At 36.1% G+C, this 23,111-nt stretch overlaps 1 protein-coding gene across 1 annotated transcript in view; it reads right to left on the bottom strand.

Moving 5' to 3' along the window:
• Nucleotides 1-23,111, bottom strand: part of SYNE1 (spectrin repeat containing nuclear envelope protein 1) — a 448,877-nt gene that overhangs the window by 294,503 nt on the left and 131,263 nt on the right. The window contains exons 13-23 of the mRNA XM_061207647.1: nt 18,805-18,917; nt 18,087-18,255; nt 12,514-12,610; nt 11,620-11,822; nt 9,645-9,809; nt 9,034-9,186; nt 7,884-8,027; nt 5,571-5,744; nt 3,254-3,412; nt 2,790-2,954; nt 937-1,071 (exon numbers count right to left, since the gene is read on the bottom strand). Coding sequence (XP_061063630.1) covers nt 937-1,071; nt 2,790-2,954; nt 3,254-3,412; nt 5,571-5,744; nt 7,884-8,027; nt 9,034-9,186; nt 9,645-9,809; nt 11,620-11,822; nt 12,514-12,610; nt 18,087-18,255; nt 18,805-18,917 — 1,677 coding nt within the window. The remainder of the gene's footprint in view (nt 1-936; nt 1,072-2,789; nt 2,955-3,253; nt 3,413-5,570; nt 5,745-7,883; nt 8,028-9,033; nt 9,187-9,644; nt 9,810-11,619; nt 11,823-12,513; nt 12,611-18,086; nt 18,256-18,804; nt 18,918-23,111) is intronic.

Here is a 23,111-nt window from a genome sequence, read left to right as displayed (position 1 = left end):
GCCTCAAGGACGACACCTTCAAAGGGTCTCTGTTCTCCTGCAGCTGCTTCCCCTGACATGCAGATTCTCAAGTCGGCTTCCACGCGACAGGCCCCGCACACGACACTCCAGTCAGGCTGAACCCCGTGGATCCCTGCGTCCCCGCTGGCACACCCTCCGGCTTTCTTTCTTTGTCCCCATCGCCCCCAGATCTGCTGCTTCTTTAACGTCCTAGCTCAAAACTAATTACCTGCTTCATTGTTTTCCGCTCTCCAAGTGGGCCCACTTCTCTCTTTCAAAGCTTTCATCAATATATTGCCTACACAATATATTTTTGGGACTTATTATATATTATACTTTTATTATTTTGCAACTAATCATCTCCCTTACTGGAATCTAAGCTCTTTGGGGGAAAAGGAATATGCTTTGTTCATCATTGAATCCTTAACCAATGTTTTTATTTATATGTTTCAAATCATAACAAGCTACACCAGATGGCAAAATCCTTGAAAACTTCAAATATATATGGATATATATAATACATAATTACATATACTTATATACATATATAATGTAGATATTATGTTAGGTATGCTACTGAAATGAGAAATATTTCTTGTAATTTCAGTAGCATACCTAACATAACTAGGATGGGAAGAGTTTACGAAATGTTGCTGAGAAAGTTAAACACCTTGATGTTCCTGCCCCCAAAAATAATCAGGAAAAGAAAAAGAGTACTCGTAAGTACTATGATAAAACTGATGCTACTTAAAAATAGGAAAAACAAAATTCTATCATATTTTATCCTGTTTTATTCAAGTTCAGGTTTTTCAATGGGAAAAGTAACTATGACAACTTTGCTTGATTTCTAAATTTCTCTGACAACTGAACCTTCACACCCGCACGCTCTCTCCCATCATCCAAGACACACGGCACTCCCGTGTTGTCCTGACTCACCTTCCACTGTTTGTGGAGCTTTCTAACGGCTTCCTGCAGGCCCTGCTGTTCCTGCTCAGGGAGAATGTCGGTGAGTTCGTCACAAGCTTTCAGGAAAGCATTGAGTACCCTCTGATCCAGCTGACTGAAAAACTCCTGGCGTGGAGAGGGGGAAAGTGGTCAAGAGTGTTGGGCAGATAAAGGCAGTGTCAGACACTAGACAGTGAAGGAGTCACACTGCTAAACAAGCCTCTTAGCCAGCTGCTGCCCTCTTCAAACCTTCTGGGCAACTACCATTTTTCTTTCAGGAACTAACTATAATTACCTAGAGTTATGAGTCAGAAATCACCATATCTGATTCAACTAGGGCTTTTTATGTTTTAGAAAAAAATCTTTGCAGTTTTCACATTTGGTAGAATATTCTAGAAAGCCAATGAGAGATCCTAAAACCTTGATCCCACAGTGATAGAGGTTTCGTTCCTCTCTGGTAAAAGAAGAGCTGAGTAGAAGCCAGAACTAAGCCTCACAATCCCTCCTCACTCCCTAATGGCAATGTGTTCCAGACCTTGCTGGTTCATTATGAGCCATTTCTGCATTCACACGAAGCACACACATGAGCACACATGCTGTGGACTGAATTGTGTTGCCCCCTGCCACCATCCCATCCCACCAAATTCACATGTTGAAGCCCTAACCTGCAAGGTAATGATATTTGAAGGTGGGGCCTTGGGGAGGTGATTAGGTTTAGATGAGGTCATGAAGGTGGGTCCCTCGTGAAGGAATTAGTGCCCGTATAAGGAGAGGCATTAAAGATCTTACTCTCTGCCATGTGAGGACACAGCGAGAAGGTGACCATCTGCACATAAGGAAGAGTCCTCACCAGAACCCAGCCAGGCTAGTACCCTAATCATAGACTTCTAGTTTCCAGAACTGAGAAAATAAATCCCTGTTGCTTAAGCCACCCAGCCTGTGTATTTTTTATGGTGGGCCAAGCAGACAAATACAACATGCACAAATACACATGACTAAGTCTCACAAAGTCTCAGGGTTATGTATGCAGAGATATTTTGAAACAACAGTGATTCAAAAGAAAGTACCGCACGGTAGAGGTGTATAAACTTGAACGAGATGTTGGATGGTCACAGACCTTAACCCTAAATCCAGTCAGCCACATCACAAATACATCGCATTCATCATTTGAGAGTGTGTTTTATACAAATATCCACTGAAATTTCAGGAAACGTAACACAAAATATATGTTCTCAGAGGGCCCATCATCTCCATACACCATTTAATAGATTACTCATATTTGCAATACTGATATGATTTAAATGAGTATGATTAACAGGGAGATGGCTTCACAATACTGGGTCAAGTTGTAGATCAGCTACCGAATTTCAAGTGACATGGTATCTATACTGTGATATGGTAGATTTACGAAATGAGCACAAAGACATAGCCATCCACCTAAAGTTATCTCTTAAAAAGAATACGTTAGTTATGAAAGAGTTTTTCAGCTAAACAACGAATTAGTAGTTTGGGGAGCCTGAATTATTTATCCCGTGATTCTCTACTACTCCAGGGGCTTGAGAATGGCCAATAATAAGGCAGCTCATCAAGTGCTCTTGAGGTTCTTTTTGCTGCCATTTCTGTGGGTCTCATACGTAAAAAGTTTCTGCCTTCCTAACTCATTTCTCCCCCCTCCCCTCCCCCTCCTCTTTCCCCCCCTCTTCCTCTTCCTCCTCCTCATCTTCCCACTCTCTTTCTCTCTGTCTCTCTCCTTCTCTGTATTAGATCTTTATGCTCTTTTTATTTTTCCTCCAAGATGGTCTGCCCACGCCTCCAGGTCAAGGGCCCACACGGGATGCACTCACGGTGTGTCTCCTCAGGAGGTCTTCTGGATTCCCCTTTTCCTCCATGCCCTCCTGAGCGAGCCTCAGCACCTTCTCCAACTCTGCTCGAGACTCCTCAAACTTCTTCATCAAGCGGCTGTTGGTTTCCACATGTTTCTTCCAATCTCCAGTTTTCTTTACCATATTCTTGATTTAAAAAATAATCATAATGGGATACTGATCTCTCATTATTGAAAATGTTATTTTGTTAAAGAGTATTGTTTCTTTCAAAAAACAGTCGGAAAGAATACATTTCATTATGATGAGAATAATCAACCCTCTTAAAAATTAATTCATATTAGAGAAAGAAGAAGTAAAATTATTGGTTTCCAAACACCAGTAGATGAAGCATTTACCAAGAGTGAAGACATGAAACGCAATGATTACATGTCCTCCTTCTTGGAATTTTCCCTCCTTCACATCTCTAAAGCAGGCAGAGAACTTACCTGAAAAGCAACATGCCCATCTGCAATCTTTCTCTGTAGCTTCGTCTGATCAAAATGCTTTAGCATGTTGCTCAAAGTCACAAACTTTTGAACACTATGACTGCCTTTCTCAATTTGAGTCATGGCTTTCTTACAGCTTTCTTGACAAGCTAACAGTTCCTACAAGGAAAGGAAACCCACAACAGTAGTATTTAAAAGGGCAAGAAAGAAAGAGAGTAACCATTACAAAACAATAAGAACAGCATTATATAGCTTTTAGGCTTTTAATCAGCAATAAGTAAAACTGAAAGTATAGAGAAGTATTGCTTTCCAGAAGAGCACCATTTAAAGCAATCACTGAAGTCAGTGCTTTTTACGTGAGGCATTTAAATGTCACATTGAGTTTTCTGAATGTTTTTACATTTCATGCCCATCTTAATAACATCCAGAGGATGACAGAGAATCAAAATTGTTATCTGCCTAGTACCTGCATTCCTCCAACCAACTAATAGGCCCATAATTTACTGAAAGGACAATAATGAAATCAATCTACATAAGAGGTTATAATCTGACTCAATAAATTTAATACCAATGCCCATTATAAATACTTTACTGAAAGTCAGATGCAGCAGATTATATATCATTCTGTATCCTAAAATACACGACATTTGAATTCCTAAGGTTCGAAAGCTATCAACCTCATTAATAAAATGGTGGACCCCAGATCCTAACAAAAAAGGCAGCAGACCAAAGGGCCTGGGAAGACTTGGCAATTGTCACACATTTGCAGATGAGAAGCAATGGTGACTCACAGGCCCTTCCATCTCTGATTGTAACCTGGGATCCTGGCGATTTCTGTGCTAGACAGCATGGAAGCTATTCAGCTCCGCCCAAGGCAAGCAGTCATTTTTTGACTTGAATCCACACCATTTGCACTTCAATATCCTTAATTGCTTTGAAAAAATATTTCAAACTGGTTATTTGGATACCAGTTTGGGTAACTTAGATGCAAATATTAAGAGCAAGGTTTCTGTTTTGTTTTGGGAAAACAGAGTAAGGACATACTTTTTCCTTTTGAAGATTTAGCAGATAAAAGTAACATATGTTAGAAAACTCTTATGAAGTATTATTAATATTTATTATTATTAATATATTAAATACAATTTTAATCATGGAAGGATTCTTTGATGGCAACTTACGGCAATTTGGGAACGTAAGAAATGGCACTGTGACTTCAAAATGAAAAACAATTTTTATCCAATATGATGAGAGCCCATTAAAATAGGGCTTGGTGATATAATCATTTTGGCTTACGATTAATAATAATAATAAATATTAGTTGCTACCAGTTATATTAATATTATTATTAATAATATTATATTATAATATATATTATATATTAATATATAATTGACAATATATTAATATATAATAAATTATATAATATATACTATAATAATTATCATATTATTAATATAATAATAGCATTAATTAATAATATTATTAAAAATAAATATTATATTTATAATAATAATAATAAATATTAGTTGCTACCAGTGCTCTAATGGGTTAGTCACATTATAGAATATCTAATGTAATCTCCAAGAGAAGTTCTCGACTTAGGTACTACCACCCCCATTTTAAGGTGAGGAAATAAAGCTAATCAAGGCTTTGTAATTTGCTGTATCAGATCTGAATACCTGTCTGACTCACTTCAGATACTCTCTGCTCTTTCTGCTAAGTGACACTGCCTTCCTTCCATGAATCTATTTCGATAACAGTGGCAAACCTTTTACCCATCAGTTTCACCCTCCTCTGATGCATAAGTTGATTTATAATAAACCAACTAAATAAGTGAATTAACTGCCACACTCAGTAGGAGGCTGTTCTGCATACAGATCTGCTTACTAAAAATAAGACAAAGAAAAATGATTAGCACTCCAAATATATTTCCAGAATTTTATGGTCATGTAAACAGCCCCAGTCCTAGAGGCAAGAAAAGATCTCATAAGACACAAATGATAGATACTGGCTAGAAATGGAATGCAATTATTTATTTTTTTATATAGCTAAATATATACAATTTAAAATTTATCTGTAAAATTCTTATCTATATAAATATACCTATATATAAGTATCGAGAGAGATATAAAATTTTTATTTTATCTATGGTGGATAGGGTTTTCATCTTTAGACATGTGTTTTTGTTTTGAGTTGCCAGTACTAGTCTAGAAAAAGGTTTCTTGTCCTGTCACTGAATTTCTATCATTATATGCACCCCAGTCTTATCACACACGCATTAAATTAACTCCATCTCCTGAAGGGGACTTTTCCTTACCTGACGTTTCTGTTTAAAAAGAGCACTTGATTGTGCCTCGTGCTCAAGAATTGTCATAATTTCATCGATTTTCCCAAGTGAGTCATAAAAGACCGTCATCTGCTTTTCTAATTCTTCCAACGGTAACAGCAGCTGCTGAGACTCATAAAGGAGTGGAGAGTAACAGTCTTTGACCTTTAAAAATGCAAAGACAAAAATTCCATTAAAGGCCATTAAGGACCATAGCTCTCAGGAATGTTTTCTTCAGGAGAGGGTCATTTTGGGCTTACAGAGCTCCAGTGACTTTCTTTAATATTTCCTGTGTATTATTAAATTTTGATGTAAAAAAACCCACTACTGCTATACCACTGAGACAAGTAAATGCTATGGAGTTTTCTCATGAAAATTCATCTAAATCGTCCATCTGGATAGCACTTGCTCATCTAAATGATGTTAGGGAGCCAGATGGCATCAAATTCCACTTTATAAACTCTGAAACCCATCTTCCCTTTGGCCTCAGAAGCTGACCTAAGACAGTCATGAATTACATTATCTAGACCAACTTGTACCTTCCAACTTTATTTTCAAGAACTCTACTACTTGAGCCCTTAACCGTAGACAAACTTCAAACGTGTTGACTCATTCTCCCCAGAGAGGCCCTGTGCTTTCCTAACCTCCTCCTAGCTCCACACTTTGTTACTCTTCCCCTATCAACATCCCACTCATGACAAGCGCTCATGTCATATACAAACTTATTCACAAAGGTTCTCACGCAAGAACATGTCTCTCTAGTCTGAACTGGCCCAGCCCTCATCTGTTACTTGTCTTTTAAAAAAATGCTGTTAGTTTATACACCTGCATTGTCTTTATCTTCATGATGAGCTCCTGGAGATGAAGATCTCCATAAAGTGTCTGCCTTGTCACATTTATGTTGGAATCCGGAACCTCACACAATCCTGCAAGAACTTCCCGTCTCCCTCATTTTATTTAGAGTTTCTCCCAAAGCACTACTTTTGGAAACCAAGAAAGGAAATCAAGTACTCATTAGCAGACCATTTGTTTTTTTCCTTAAAATTTCCTAAAATTACTGAACAAAATAAAGAGAATCTGCTGACATGTATAAAAATCAGTGTGCTTTAGAAGTCTTCCCTGGATACGACAGAAAACTTATCAAGATGCTACATCTAATGCAGCAATTAAGAAAGCATGATGACTTACGTGTGTCTAAAAGAGTACTTTGCTTTCTCAGAAGTTTCCCTAAATCACTAAACCTGACCTAGGCTAAGATGTGCCAGCCCAAGACAGGGCTCTAAAGGCTGCTTGAAGGTTACAAGTTGTTGACTCCAAATTGTACCCAATCTTTATAAAGAATCTTAACTTGATTGTTTGAAAGAATTTAAAATTAGCATTCTACTATATACCAGTTTGACAAATTTTCTTATCTTTCATGGCCATGATTCTTCTTATTTTCATCTATCTCACTTATTCCTCTCTTTCATTAATTCTCCACAGCTGGTTTCATATTGGCTATTCTCTTTCTACTTTTCCTCTTCTAATTAACAGGGTTTTCTGCTACTTTTTCCTTTGTTGTCCAATTCTTCATTATGAAATTTTTCTATTCACTTATATAATCACTCTTTTACCAGATATTAATTACACAATCTAAGTGGACTTTGCCAGCAGTATCATCTTCATAAAATTCAACTTTAGATAGATTAAAAATCCCAGTGAAACTTCCAAACTCTTAAGGAAAATCCCTCAATAGAACAGAAAAGGCTTATGGCTAGTGCTTGATATTCACTGAGCTTCCTGCACAGAAGTGGCATAAATGTATATATCTTAAATCCAAGGTAGCTCTGTGAGATGAAGAGGGAGAATTTTCACTGCATTGTGGCTGTGTAAGCGAAAAATAGCATAAATAATCTTAGAGTGGACGTATGTCAAATACATCTCAATAAAAGGTATTTGGGAATTCTTTCTCATTTAAATATATGATGTCTTCCTCCCCCTTCTTCCTCCTATTCTTCTCCCCTTGCTTCCCGTTTTGTTTTATCCCTTTCAACTGGTCCTCTGTCCTCCCAGAGGAGGCCTATCTTTCTATTAAAATACAGCTACTAGTACTTCTAAATTAATAAAGGTAATGCTTGGTATCAGCTCCATAGTCTCATTTTTAAAACTCATGACAAAGTTCCTAGATGAAGAATCCCAATAAGAAATAAAAACATGATCTGCTAACAAGTAAATGATTTGCCCACGGTGACAGAGAACGAGTAAGGTGAGCTGGAGGCAGTGTTGGTCCCGCACAGAGTGTCATGCTTTAAAATATTTTCCCACCTTGGTTAGCTGCTCTTTGAGCCCAGACATGGTTGCAAACATTTCGTTAGCTTCTTCTTGGGAGATCTCTTTGCTAATGAGGTGTGCTGTCTTTGTAATCATCTTATACTGAGCATCCATCACAGGCACCCTCTGTTCAACATCCTACATGAATCATTGAAACAGCTACATTACCACTTGATACATTTCCTCTTAATTTCAAGATTCCACAACTGGACACAAATCAGTATGCACTGAATAAAACTCTAGACCTGTCATCATCTTTTGGAGATTCCAATGACTACTTTCCTTCATTACTAATATATGATATACTAGTAATATCATACGAATAAATGTTTCCTTTAAAAGTCACCATAATCCTTAAGCTGACCTAAAGATAAGCTGAGGTAATCTTTACACTTTCAAAATACATATGTTAATGTAGTATGTAAACATTATATCAGGTCAATGCATGTTAACAATTTGGGGCAATTCCTCTGACTTTAAAAATTAAACAACTTTTTCTTTAAAAAAAGTAATACATTGTCATTGTAGAAATTTATAAATTAGAGATAATAAGTTAAAGAAAATTTAATACAGTCTTCTCACACCAGAGCCAACATCCTTACCACCACAAGGCTCTGCTAAAATTACTGAACAAAATTAGTATTTTTCCTGTGTGTGTTTACAACCATTTTTTATTTTTACAAAAAAACGATGATACTATTTTTGCTTTTCTTACTTAATAGTATATTGGAAAAGCCTTTCTATGTCATTAATATTCTTCCATTACTTCATTTTTGAGAGCTGCAGGGTATTCAAAATATGTAAACAGCACAATTCATTTAGCAAAACCTTTATCATTGGAGGCATTTATGTAGAGGTGTTAACTCCAGACGTCTGTTTTTTCCTAGTACTTTATAATTTGATTGTAGAAAATAAAAAATCTCAATTAAAAAACTATTTTGAAGTTACTCTACGGTCAATAAACCTCTTTAAAAAATTCAAATAGATTTTTTTTATGAGAGGTGCAAATCAGGATATGTACACGTGTCAAAATGATGTCAAGGAGACACAGAAACAGCTTTTGCAATGGCCTAAGTAACTTCACTGATCTTTCTATTCACAATAGAATTGGTTTTTCACTTTGTGTTCTAGAAAATCAGCTCACCTCTAAGTCTTGAATAAATAATTTGACATTAATAAAAGAGACTTCTACGGGCTCTGAAAGTTTCCTAAGGGCTTCAGTTGCAAAGTCAGACAGGGTAGTAACACAATCTGTGTATTCTTTCTTCATTCTGTCCAACTCATCAGCTCGAGCATACTGTTAAGAAAAGGGAGGGGGGCGACATCAAAAACCATTAAGCCAAGACTCTGGAAGCTTGTAACTTTCACTTCTACGTACTCTCTGGAATGGTTAGGTGGTAGGAAAGACTCTAATTCCTGATTCTTATTTTAGATACACTTGAAGTTAGTCCAATTACTGTGAAAAGAAGAAAGGAACTAGCAGAGAAGCAACGAATTATGATTTGATGCATGAATCATTCCATGTAAGTAGGCTCCATATGTCAACATAATCCTTAATCAAGCTTTACATTTCTGTTATGTTCCTCCATTACAAATGGGAAAGAATAAAGGACCAAATATAAACATAACAGTTCTAAACACATCTGTACTCTGCCTTAATAAGCTATAACAATAAAAGAGTCTCTAAACAGACTGTTTATCACAACATTTATGACGCACCCATGCTCTAGGCATAAATAGATTTGAAAAACATACTTGCTTGACTTCCATAAACAACTCTCTCCATCGTCCATTTAGCAACAGTAACTGTTGTTTGAGATCACGGGAAACCATCTCATCACATGTTTCAATCAGAAAATTGCCAGCATCGTTCATGGCAGTGTGCTGCTGTATCCAATGAGGCAAATTTCGAAAAAAATCCTAAACAAGAAACAATGCACACTACTGTAAACCATAAACCAAAAGTTAATAAATGATATGAAAGTAACCAGACTAGAGAAATATCTTTGCTCTAAAATTTGTGCAAATTTTAAGGTGAATCCTAAATCTCTTTCAAAATGGAAATTTTTAATAAAGAAGGTCAAAAATATGAACTAGAAACGCTGAATGTCTTTTTATAAGAATATATGCAATATCTTTTGCTAAAGACAAAACAAAACATGATGACCATTTTGTTATTCCTATTTTAGAGAGGAAAAAGCTGAATTTCTGTGAGTGTAAGGCACTTGCGCCTATAGTCTTTAGGCTAGTAAATACCAGTGCCGAAGTCATATAAAAGGCATAATATTTTAGGGAAATATATAGCTGTCTTAAAAATCGTTTGACCTGTTACTTTTGATTTTATTCTATTTTATTTTATTTTTTGGCTGAACCATGCGGCTTGCGGGATCTTAGTTCCCTAACCAGGGATCGAACACGTGCCCTCTCATGCCTCAGCAGTGAAAGCGCAGAGTCCTAACCACTGGACCGCCAGGGAATTCCCAACTTTTGATTTTAAAATCTGAATACTGTACATGAAGATAATTAACAATCACAGAGATAAACCCTTGAAGGAAAAAATTAAATTATCTGGGCCAAGAACACTTAATATAATGACATCCTTCCTTATTTAAGGTTACACACTTGGCTATGGAACCGCTTCCACTTGATTTCGAATTAAATGCATATGTGCATGTGCATACATACACATATACACCACGGTAAAAACCAAGGACGCCAAAGATAATTCAAAATCGATTTCCTAAGCCATGTGCCGGAGGACTTCCTAGATAAATCGATGAGAGCAATTCTGTTTCTGGTCGTTATATTCCCTTGGATGAAATTAACACATGACATCTACTAGGGCACTGCCAGTCTAATCAGAAAAGCCAAAATCTGTGTGGGTTACAGTTGCTCAGCTACACAAAAATACTTAATCTATATGAAATATAGAATGGGAAAACATAAAAATTATACATCTACTTGTACAACACAATAACAGAAGAACCAATCTTGCATGACAAGCAGTAATTCTAATATAAGTACTATACTTCTTAATGGGAATCTGGCATTTTAATCTTTTACATACATATACATAGTTTTTCCATGAGAAAAATACCAAGCTCCCATTAAGAAGTATATATACAGAAATCAGTCCATTTCATGTGCTCTTTTAATGTAAATGATATTAAAGTAAAACAGTTAACTCTTGCAAAAAAACACACACTCCTGTAACCGGAGGAAAAAAAATCACTCCTACCCAGAATAAGACCGTTGACTGAGGGTTGATAAAAATCCAAAAAAGAATAGCCAAAGAGACAAAAATGTAGTGACCCATCTGTTGAACCAGTGTATGCCATCACACAGATTTAGTACTACTTTAGCCAAAGTTGTTTTCATCTTCTCTTAAATTAGAAAATCCTCAGAGGCTGTGCACTGGACCTGCCCCTTCAAACCCAGACCTTACTGTGTGTATAGCGCCCTCTGCTGCCTATTGGCTCTGGCCACTGCTCCATGGGTTACTGCTCTTCTGAACGCAAAAGTCAAACACTGTTTTAACATAACTTTTATAAAGCAGCGTATTTCTTGGTCTAAAATAATTTAATAACCTGAAAATGCAGCTTGTCAGGCAAAGTCAAGAGTTTTGTAACACGTTTGCAGATATATAACACTCCATAGACAATTTTGCTGTGAAAATCTCCTATCTCTAAATTCACCTGTGCTTGTTTCCTTTTATAAGAAGCAGTCTTACCTTTTTGGCATGTTCTGACTGATTTAGCATTTTCTCAGCATCCTCTAGCCAAGCCTGAAGACTAGCCACGGTATTGTCGTATCGGTCCCAGTTGGCAATGACTTCTTCCAGCATGCTCCGCACGCTCCTGACTTCCACTGAGAGGTTCCTCCACTGGACAGTGGTTTCATTCATGAATTTCATCACATTCTCAGCCTCTTCCACTGAAACGGATAGAACAAATTATAATCCTTATTTTATATTTTAAATCCACCACACCTTTTTTCTACGGTCTATACACTGGTGTGCATTCCTAATTCTTCCTAGGATTTTAAATTCAACAGATATAACGTTAGAATTACATTCAGCTAATGTTGGGGACATGTTATACCTTATTCATAGGTATTTATAAAGATTAAAGACAATGATATATTTAAAATTCCTGATAAATGGGATGCAATAAATGACGTATATTTGTTTGCATTTTATATGCACTCAGACACAGATATAGTATAATCACAAATGCTACAGTTCATTTTCAGCAAATTATTTTACAATTGTGTCTTTACACTAACTTAAGTTTTCATAATATTCAAGTCAGTCCACTTTTTGCCTTTAACCGTTGGAATTTAAAATAGGTTTGAACATTACAATTTAGAAAACGAATGCTTATTTTCCTCTCTCTTAGAAGATTACACACACAGACATACATACACACACACACAGAGGCAAATGATTATACAGGATAGGCATTGCACAAAGTCAAGGGGACTGAATCCAGTATGTGCTTTCCAGGCCAATGGCATGGCCACACAGAGATTCTGCAGAGAATAAAATGATTTGATCATACTGAAACCTGTAGGTTCTAAATTCTGCTGTATTCAATACTGCAACAAATTCTGTCTTGTGTTTTACCTGAACCATCAGCTTTGACGTACATCTCGGCTGTCTGTTTCAAGATCTGGTATGTCACTTCATATTGTTCAAAGAACTTGCTATTTTCTATAAAAGACTAGAAAAAAAGGGAATGGTTAAACGATAACCAATACTGGCTTATGTAGACATGCCAAAGTCAACTTTCTTCAGTATAGGTATGTGGATATGTTACCCAAATCTACCAACCTCATTCTTCTGAAAAATATCAAATTAATTCAACTGCCATAAATAACCTGATTATTTCTGAGAATATAACTTGATTCTACACTTTTAATTCTAATTCACTCCTACCTTGGGAAAATATTATATTTCTCCTCCACCCAAGGGTTTGTTTTTAGAAGAGACAGAAGTTTCTCCAGAGAACCTGGGGCGAACATTTAAAAAGCACTAAATTTGGAACAATGTTGTAAAGTGTCCAACTGTGTTTTAGCTGTGGGATTCTGTTGCTCTTTGAACAATAATTCTGGTGAATGATGGCTCTGAGGAACTTCAGATTATAAATAACTGGCACAATGCAACGCACACTTTCTTAAAATAAAAAGTAAATACAAAAATATTCACAAGTAGAAAAACGTTAAATAATCACACATTCCATCCACGTTATCCATACGCTCTCATATTTCTATTACCTGGTATAAAAATTAAAGATAAGACGTGTCTATATCTATGTCTGTATGCAACTTACATATGTATTAGAGTTACTATAAGCAAATGGATACTATAAAATTGAGAATACACAAAAAATCCTTAGGTGAGTTTTATTATTGTTAACTCCAGGAAATATGAAATAATTCCTATTTCAAAGATTATTCCTACTTCTGTAAAGTAGAAAATTAATGTAATTATAGATAACAACATACTACCAAAGGCTTCTTCATTTCTTTTCATAGCATAATTAGTTCCTATGATGTAAACTCAGTAAAATACTTTGTGTCACTATTATAAAATACAAAATTAGCCTTCAAAAACCAGCTGAAGTCCTGAATAGGAGGTTGATGAATGCTTAATATGGAGATGCAAAATGTTTGTGTGCAGAGGCAAAACTATTCATATAGCAATTTCATAGACATCCCTAGATTTTATTGAGAGAAGCTTATAGTATTTCAAGATTATATTAAAAATACATATAATACATTTCATATCATTTTATGTTTGCATTTACTTATATAGTAACTGTTCTTCAAATATATAATGAATAGAGAAAGCTGTGAATTACCTGGGATGGGGTTCCCTGATGAATACCTTATTCAATAACTTTAATAGGCTTTATTATTTTTGCATGAGAATTGGTTAGTTCATTATTTAGCCTTATGTCCTACTCCCTTAACCTCTGCCTGCTCCCCAAGTGGGGAAAGAGTAATTTACTGGAATTTAAATTTTGAATAATTTAACAAATAGGGAGGTCCTGGTTTGATCAAAAATGGAAGATTACACCTAATGTTCAAGACACTGTAAGAAACTGAAGAGATAAATATATTTGGCAAAGTTTAAAAAAATAGTCTCCATTCAGTTTGGACACAAATTCCAAGAAGCTAATGGAAAAAAAAATTTCTGAAGTGTCAAATAAATGGGAAATAGTGCCTATACTGGACAGTAAGACTTACACATGCTTTTGCTAGAGTGGTTTACAAATTCATTATAATTGAATAAGAGAAAAGTTATTTCCAGTTTCATTTTTGGTCTAGGGTAGGAGGTGGGGAGAATGCTTTTAGATTATAAATGTTGTAGAGATTCATTAAAGTGTTTTTGAGCTTTCTTATGAGGAAAACTAGGTAACTAATTTTTGAAGAAAATTTACTTGTTATTTTAATTTTTGTTTCATTTATTTTTGCCCTTTTTTTTGAGTCCTGAGTAACTCCATTTAGTAACAAAATTATTTTGTCTATTAGAATCACTTTAGCAGGAGGACTGCTCAGTCTCCTTTTTGCTGTGAGCTATCTAGATAAAGTCTCTCAGAAGAATGCAAAATTAAGCACAAATGTTAATGTTTAAAATAACAGTGACAGGATTAGTTTATTTCTTTCAAAATATGGCTTACATTTGGATATCAAGTTCAACAAATAAGACATGTTGGTCAAGGGACTTTTAAAGTTGGTGGCACTTCAAGAAAAATAAGATATCTCTTTATGCTACAAAATGCAAAGTATTTGTGGAAGGAACTAATTTTCTACTCTCAAAAGATAAATATAGATATAATAAATAAAAAGCTCATCAATTTCACTCAAAGGGAGCTAAACCAGACAATTTAAGATTTTAAAAATCAACTTTGAGAAGTAGTTTCATTAGAACTGCCTATTTAAATAAAATCATTACAAATAATAGACCATATGTTCACATTACTTGTTGCATTCACATAGTCTACGCTTCCAAGAGCTCTTCTTTTATGTGAAAGAATGAAACGTTGTCTCATTTCTTCCATTGTAAAATTGGAGCATGTGTTAACTAACATGGTTATGTCATGAACAATTCAAACCAATCATCTTCTGATTTACATTACAGTATGTAATCTCTCACCAGGATCATGTGGCCTAATTTAATCAACAAGCATTTGTGAAGTATTTTCCAAGAATTCCTTGAGCACTTAGGGGCTACGTACCTTACGTAGCCCCTACGTAGTTCTCTACTTCTTTAACTCTCATAAAAAGTATCCTTTTTTTGCAGATGAATAAAATTGAATCGAGAATTCAGACAAAGGAAAAGATAATTATGGAACCCTTACATCCCAAATATTACTTTGCTTATTGATGTAGCAGCATATGGCTCATTACAATCATTTCTTTTAGAAACCAAGTAAAGGATTATATTTAAGAAACTGATTTTATGATTTTATTTGAAAGTCTTCATGCACCTTGAAATAGTCTGTTCTAAAGAGAATGATTTTCCCAAAAACTTCAAAAGAATGAGAGAAGCTCTGTGGGGTATGAGATAGAAGGAAAACAATAATGAGTCAGTCTTTTTTCCTTAAAAAAATCCCTAATATTCTATTATTATTGTTGTTGTTGCGGTTATTAAAAATTTGGGAAAGATAAAGTTATTTATAAGGTCACATGGGTAGCGAGTAGTTGAGCCATGATTCAACACATTTCTATGTGACTGGTGTGCAGGCTTCAATAATCTCTCCCACCTCACCCCACCCTGCCCCAATAACATGCTGCCCATAACAGACATAATGGTAACTCGCAGGTTGCAGTATGGAAGTGTAAAATACTGTCAATTATGGATCAGCATTAAATGGAACTGATACTTATATGAACTACATTCTTTAGTTCACTGAGCTGCAAGAGATCATTTCAATTATTTGGTCTTTTCGGTTTAAAAAGAAAAAAACAAAACCTTGGGCTTCCCTGGTGGCGCAGTGGTTGAGAATCTGCCTGCCAATGCAGGGGACACGGGTTCGAGCCCTGGTCTGGGAAGATCCCACATGCCGCGGAGCAACTAGGCCCATGAGCCACAACTACAGAGCCTGCGCGTCTGGAGCCCGTGCTCCGCAACAAGAGAGGCCACGACAGTGAGAGGCCCACGCATCGCGATGAAGAGTGGTCCCCGCTTTCCGCAACTAGAGAAAGCCCTCGCACAGAAACGAAGACCCAACACAGCCAAAAATAAAAAAATTAATTAATTAATTTAAAAAAAAACAAAAACAAAAAACCTTTTTTTCCCAGCCAATTTTGTTAGAGAGTAAAGTTCAGTACTTAAGCACAAAGGTTTCTGATTCGGAAAGATGTGGACTCAAATCCAGACTCCACTTCTTACTAACTCTGCCACCTGAAGCACGTGACTTGAGCGTTCAAAGGCTCGATTTCCTCAGTGAAACAATGTGAAAATGCCCAGCCCATAGGGTCATCACTGAGATGGAAGATGACACATCTAAAACACTTGGCACATAGAAAATATCAATATCCTACAATTATTAAAACTATTAAACTATAAATACCTTAAACCCCTTTTTGAAATAGAAGCTTAGGCGATAAATACGTATTTTTTATCAGGTGATAAAATATTAGGAAATATTTATTAAAACCCGATATATTTGTAGAGTTATTAGCAATTTTACAAATAATTTTGAGAGTTACGTTACCTAGCAGTTTAAAATTAGCAGCTCAGTGAATGTCTATGAAGTAGGCAGAAAGTACTGATTTTTTTTATTCATTAGTAATAATTCTTTACTTACACATGCTTTAGTTGAGGCGTTCAAAGAGAATTATTAACATCTTTGTGTTGGAACATTAACCTGGTGGAACAGTCCCATTAGGTATTTCAACCTAATTGGCTCTCTTTAAATAGCGAGAACAAAGACGCATCCTGAATAATTACCTCTGAGCTCAGAGTGTACCATTTGACATGATTAAACCCGAAAATATAAATGCATATCTGTATTTAATATTTGTGGGACTAATGCAATTGCTTAAACTTAAAAAAAAAATTCAGATTTCTCATTACTTTCCAAAATCATTCAAAATAAATAAGGGAACATAGCGCCACAGATTTCACATTTTTGGACAAATGTTTCCTAGAAAATTGTAGTAAATCTAAAGAAAGATTTTATTGTTAACCTGTTAAACCTATTTTTTTTTTCAAATTCATGTTGTTTATTTAGCACTTAGAAAATAAAATTAAAATGTAGCAAAATATATTATGGTTCTAGGATGCTTCAGTAAAGATATGGTTTCAATAAATATTCAGTCATGCCAGTTACAGAGCCACTGAGAGTAGTCAGGTTAGAAATGGGCTTATATTTTAAATTCATCAATTTATCATTTAGAACGTGTGATTCAATATAAATGGAACAGTTACAGGACTGAGATGCCCTATTAACATTAATTTTGTGAGCAAATTTGTATTGCTAATAAATTGGGGGGGGCATGTTTAACTAAGAGAAATAAACTGCCTTTAATAATTATAATTCTCTGATTATACGTAAATGGAAACTGCTAGTTACAGAATGACCTACTTTCCTCCTTAATGCAGGGCTACTACTCTATGTAAATATAGGATTATCTATGCTGATAGCCCAAAATATGAGAAACTCTTCAAAAATTAAGTTGGTACAGAGATTCGCAGACAGAATTTTACTTTTCCTGGGTGCACACAGGAAGCAGTGAAGCTCACAGAATGACTGTAAAAAAAAGGCATGCTTGACCTAATCTAAAAAAAAAAAAAGTCCCCACATGAACAATTGAGGATTGTTCTAAACTACTCATGATTGGATTTTAGAAACATGAAGATAATCTCTAAGTATTTTAATTCCGGTTCAGTAGTGAGTTCACAGGCAGTTGTATACAATGCAAAAACTTGCTTTTTTTAAAGCAATAAAGCCAATCACAATGGTTCAATATGATTACTGCAGCAAAACCTTTCATATCTCCAAAGAATATAGGTATATATTTCAGATTGTTGTGAAAAGCTCACAAACTTACATCAAACCCATTTAACACACTGGTACCTTAATGTTTAAATTCAAGATAAAAGTAACAGTGTCCAATAAACTAGAAGATATTAGATACTAAAGCCAGGCGTCCTCTGACCTCTCTGTCAGCGCCAGGGAGACTTACCATGTAGTTCTGCAGAAGCAGCTCCACTGAATCTCTCCTCCCATACTTGATGATCCAAGACTTCAGCTTTGACTCTGCAAGAACCAGCAGTGAGAGCAGACGGTACTTTAATTCTAGAAATTCCATTTTCATTAAGTGTAGCTCTGATGTGGAGGAAACAAAATGAAACCTAGAAACAAAACACAGAGAATTTACAGAATGTAACCAATAGTAACAGAACGGGGCTTACTTAACCTGTTACATGTCAGTATTAAATAAAATGCAGGCACAAGGTCTTCTAAACTCGGGCTGATCAATCACTCAGGAGATCTGGTTCTGTTTCTAGCTCTGGGTTTAAAGGCAAATCACAATTGATTGAAGTCTTTGATTTAGTTCTTTCCCCTGCCAAGATAGCTCTCATCTGTTTCTTTTATAAGCTGTTTTTGCAATATTACATAATGTTCCTCACAGTACTGAATAAAAATACAGCCTCTGAAGAAACCATTTCTGTGATTTCCAGGCTGTGGGTACATGCAGGTTTACTCTTTTCAACTAATAATATACTAGAATATTGGCATTCTTAACATACGTTATGGGAACCCAATTTTTATGTACCAAATGTAAGCATCTCTGTTAAAAAAAAAAAAAAAAGTCAATTCATTGAAAGAAAAGAAATGGGAAAAAAAGCATCCACCGAGCCTTTTAAAGACACTTCATTTAAAACCGGACGTTCTCTTACCTCTCAGCCATGTCCTCTAATTGATCAGGTGGTACTGGGATCCCGTTAACAGACCTGGTCCGGTAGATTTCATGGAATGCTCTTTTGTGGGCATCTGTGTTTTGAAGCAGATCCTAAGATACCATTTAAAAAAAAAATGAGGAAACATGTTCACAGGAGGCTAAGAAGCATAATCTTCAGCTTGCACGGATGAGGCAGTGTATTCAACAATTTGATCGTGCTTCCATAGCCACACGCGGCTTGGTGCCGGTCACAGGCTTTTACCTTGTACAGGAGCCTGGGTGCTTGTCCATAAGGCCCCGTGCTAGAGCCGTAGCTAATAATTATGGCATCTTTTAAACACACATGACACTTGCACAGCAATGCATTCAGACATTTTAAAGGCACATGGTCCAAAGGGAAATGTAGTCAGTGCTATAAACAATGATTGTTAGTGTTTTTCTCTTTCTCTGATTTTGAATCTATTGATTTTTCAAAGCTTAAAACTAAGCACAACTAGTTTAACCCTTTAATGGTCAAAATAAAAATATTAAATTCTCTACTGTTATTCTATTTTGAGTGCATGCAGGGTACCATAAAGTGATGTTTGCTTGACATCTTAAAGTAAGTCAATTACATTACAGCATATTATGAAAATACCCTTGTGGTTATAAGATTTCAATCAAGCACAGGGAATGTCCCATAGATATCACAGTGGGAAGAGTAAATGTGATGTTTTATAAAGATTCTTTCTAGATTGTATAGAACTCCACAAATTTTAATAATTTATTTAGATTTGTTTTCTGGGTTTTTCACTGTCAAAAGACATTTATATAAAGACTGACATGTACTTCACAATTCCTAGCCAATTTCTCACATAGAAGCAAAGAAAGAGAAAGGTGAAAGTAGATTCATGCCATATTTTCTAGAGCTTAGGTTGTTTCTCAATAGCAGAGTAAATAGCCAACAGTTTGTCACTCACTGAAAAATAAGATATATTAGCCCACCTGAATAATACATTAAAACTAACAGTTTCTCTCACACTAAGATTTAGTAGATTAATTGGAGAAAACAGAAGCAAAAACCAGCCTAAATCGTAAGAGATACACTTGATGGAAGGGTACACATGAAGGTTTTCATACATAAATTAAGATGTTAAAGTCATATGTGTTTGTTCACGAGTGAAATCAATTTTCTTTTAATTCGGGAACATTAGTTTTCACATTGTAGAAAAAAATCCAGGACCAAACTATTTCTATCCTGATATATATTTGCTATTACCACCTTTTGACCTGCTTTGAGTCTGTAGGTAACCGCACAGATATTCACAAGTCCCCTGCTCCCAGAGGGAGGGCACTACAGGCATCTCAGAGCTGATTACAGAGGCCAGAGGACTGTCCTAGAGCAGCTATTGCCTGTGAGTATTTTAGTCACTCTCTGCCTCCTCCTTAACATCCAGACACATTTCTGTGGCTTTTATCTTGACGGAAACTCCCCCAAATGACTGCAGGGCAAACTGAGAGCCACCACCACTCCCAGCTCTGATTTGTTATGTGTGACCGTATGTTAACCTATGGGTGGGGCTCTGTGACTATACTGGGATACCCAAATGTCCAGGTGCCTCCCAAGAAGCTTTCCCTATTGTAGTTTTCCGTATCTAGTTAATCAAAAAAATCTGGACCAGAAATCAAAACCAACAAAAACATTTTCAAACATATGACAAAAGAACTACAACTGGCGTGATGTCACTGGGTCCTCTGAAAGGCTGTCTCACTACAAAATAGCTGGATGCTGAGCACAGCATATGCCTTTAATTCACTGGTGGGCTCACAGGAAGTAAGTGAAACCTTTTAGGGCTCCCACTCTCGGTAATACATGACCCAAAACTGGATCATGGTCCTGTGAGCAAAAACAGATTGAAAAAGCTGGTTGTCCCAGGCAAACATCTAAACCACTGTGGCAGGAGATGGAGTCTTGGGACTTGAATAAGGTGAGAAACACTGAAACTGAGACCCCCTACATTTAGCCAGAACCCTCAAAGAGGGCTGATGTGGGCCTGGTAGACAGCAAATAAAAAAGGAGGAAAGCAAAGGTCGCCAAACACAGGAGACAAGCTACCATGAGTGAGAATCAGAAGAAACAACACATTCATGGTGTTAGAAAAATGTAAGTAATTTAATACTTGACCATAACAGTTTGCAGGTTAGAAGAGTATGACCTGGTTAAAGTGTTCTTAATTCCTTATATTGATTAAGAGGAGGTTAAGACATTGATTAACTTTCAATTTCGTTAAGTATCTATATGGTATAATTTCAGGGACAATCACAGTACACAGCTAGAGTTTATAGCTTCAAACCAGTTCAAGGGCAAACATGGAATAAGAAAAATGAGCAAGTGAATAAACAAACAAAAACCCCTCAATCAACTTATAAATAGGAAGAATGTAGAAAAAAGAAAAAAGAAAAAGTAGGGCAGATAGAAAGAGTCAAATGGTAGAAACAAATTCAAGTATATTAATAATTATAAATAAATCTGAATGGAATATATATTTACTCATCAATAGGCAGAGATTGTCAGATCAGACAAATATAATAGAACCATCTGCTTTTTAAAAGAGATACTCCTAAACATTAAGAACAAGGATAGGTTGAAATTAATGGAATGGAAAACAACATGCCAGGCAAATACTAATGAAAGAAGGCTGGTATGAGTGCATCAATACCAGGCAAAATAGATTCCTGAACAGAAGTCATTACAAGTTAGTAATCGCTTAGCGATGAAACTTTCAATTTACTAGAAGACACATTAATTCTGAACTTGAACATATGTAGTAAGCCTCAAAATATATATAGCCAAAGCTCATAGAACCATGGGGAGAAACTGAGAAATCCACATGGCTGTGGGAGTTATCAACATACCTTTCCCAGTGATTGAGAGAAAGCAAAGGAAGCCATTGGAACAGCAGATTGGGGGTGAGGGAGGGCAGAGGAGGGAAAGGGCTGCAGATCTGTGGGCCTCATGGGCCTTTTAAAGAATTTTTTGGTGTTTCTCTTGAGTAGATGGAAGCCAGTGGGGAGTTTTGAACAGAGGGGTAAAATGAACTGAACTGCATATTAAAAGGATCGCTATGGCCATTCTACTGAAAATACTCTCCCCTTGATACACTACTTCCCTTGGCTTTTAAGAAAACACAGTAGCTGGATCCCCTCCTACCTCGCTGACTGCTTTTTCTCACGCTGGTTTATCTTTTTTTTTTTTTTTGCTGGTTCATCTTCTACTCTCTGATCTGTTAATACTGGATTCCCTCAGGGCTCAGTTCTTGATCCTTTCTCTGTCTACATGTCTTTCTTTAATTTCAGTCTCAGAGCTTTAAACATCCCTTTATATATTCAGAGTCATCCTCAATGACTCAATATTTATCCCCCTCCTGCCTCTTACCTCCTACTGCCCACTCCACGCATCCACTTGGATGTGAAAAAGTCTCATACTTACCTTGCCCCAGACTGACCTCCATCTTTCTTCCCAAACCTGTTTCATTGTCTCTCCATCTCAACTGATGGAAACTCCATTTTCCCAATTGCTTGGTTGAAAAATCATAGTGTCATTCATGACTCCCCTTCCTTCACAATCAATATCTAATGCTAAAAATTCTCTTTGCTCTGCCCTCAAAATATACTCAGAATCTGACCACTTCTCAACATCTCTACAGCTACGACCTTCGCTCAAGCCACTCTACCTGGATCATTGAAATTGGTTCTCTGGCTCCTACCCTCTATCACCAATCCAGTCTTATCCTCACACAGCAGCCAGACTGATGCTGTTAAAAGAGTGATACTGCCATTCCTCTGGTAAGAAAGTAGATGGAAAAAGATAATTAGGATACAGCAGAGAAAATTAACAATGTCAAAAGTGCAATTAAGCGAAGTGAGAAGGTGCAAAGAAACAATACTGGGGACAAATGGAGAAATGGAGGCTTAACTATAGGCACAGAAAAGATTACAAGAAAATATATAGAAGAGCATTTTGAATAATTTTGTGACAATAATTTTGAAAATGTAGTCAAATGAACAAATTCTCAGAAAGTATGATTAGCATGATTGACCTGATTAAAATTTTGAAAGCCTGAATATTTCTAAAATCATTTTTAGAGGCCGGGGACACAAGAGTGAAAAACAAACAATAATTCCTTGGCCTTATGGAGCTGACATTACAGTGTAGGAAATCAAGCAATAAATAAGATAAATAATTAAATTAGCAGTTGAGATGAAGATAAATGCTAAAGAGAAAAACTGAATAGGCAAGGGGAAAGGGAAGTTGTACTTTCAAAG

The sequence above is a fragment of the Eubalaena glacialis genome, chromosome 12 (genome assembly GCF_028564815.1).
Source record: "Eubalaena glacialis isolate mEubGla1 chromosome 12, mEubGla1.1.hap2.+ XY, whole genome shotgun sequence".
Taxonomy (NCBI): Eukaryota; Metazoa; Chordata; class Mammalia; order Artiodactyla; family Balaenidae; genus Eubalaena; species Eubalaena glacialis.
Note: the sequence above shows the minus strand (reverse complement) of the source record. Positions and strands in the feature narration are given on the sequence as shown.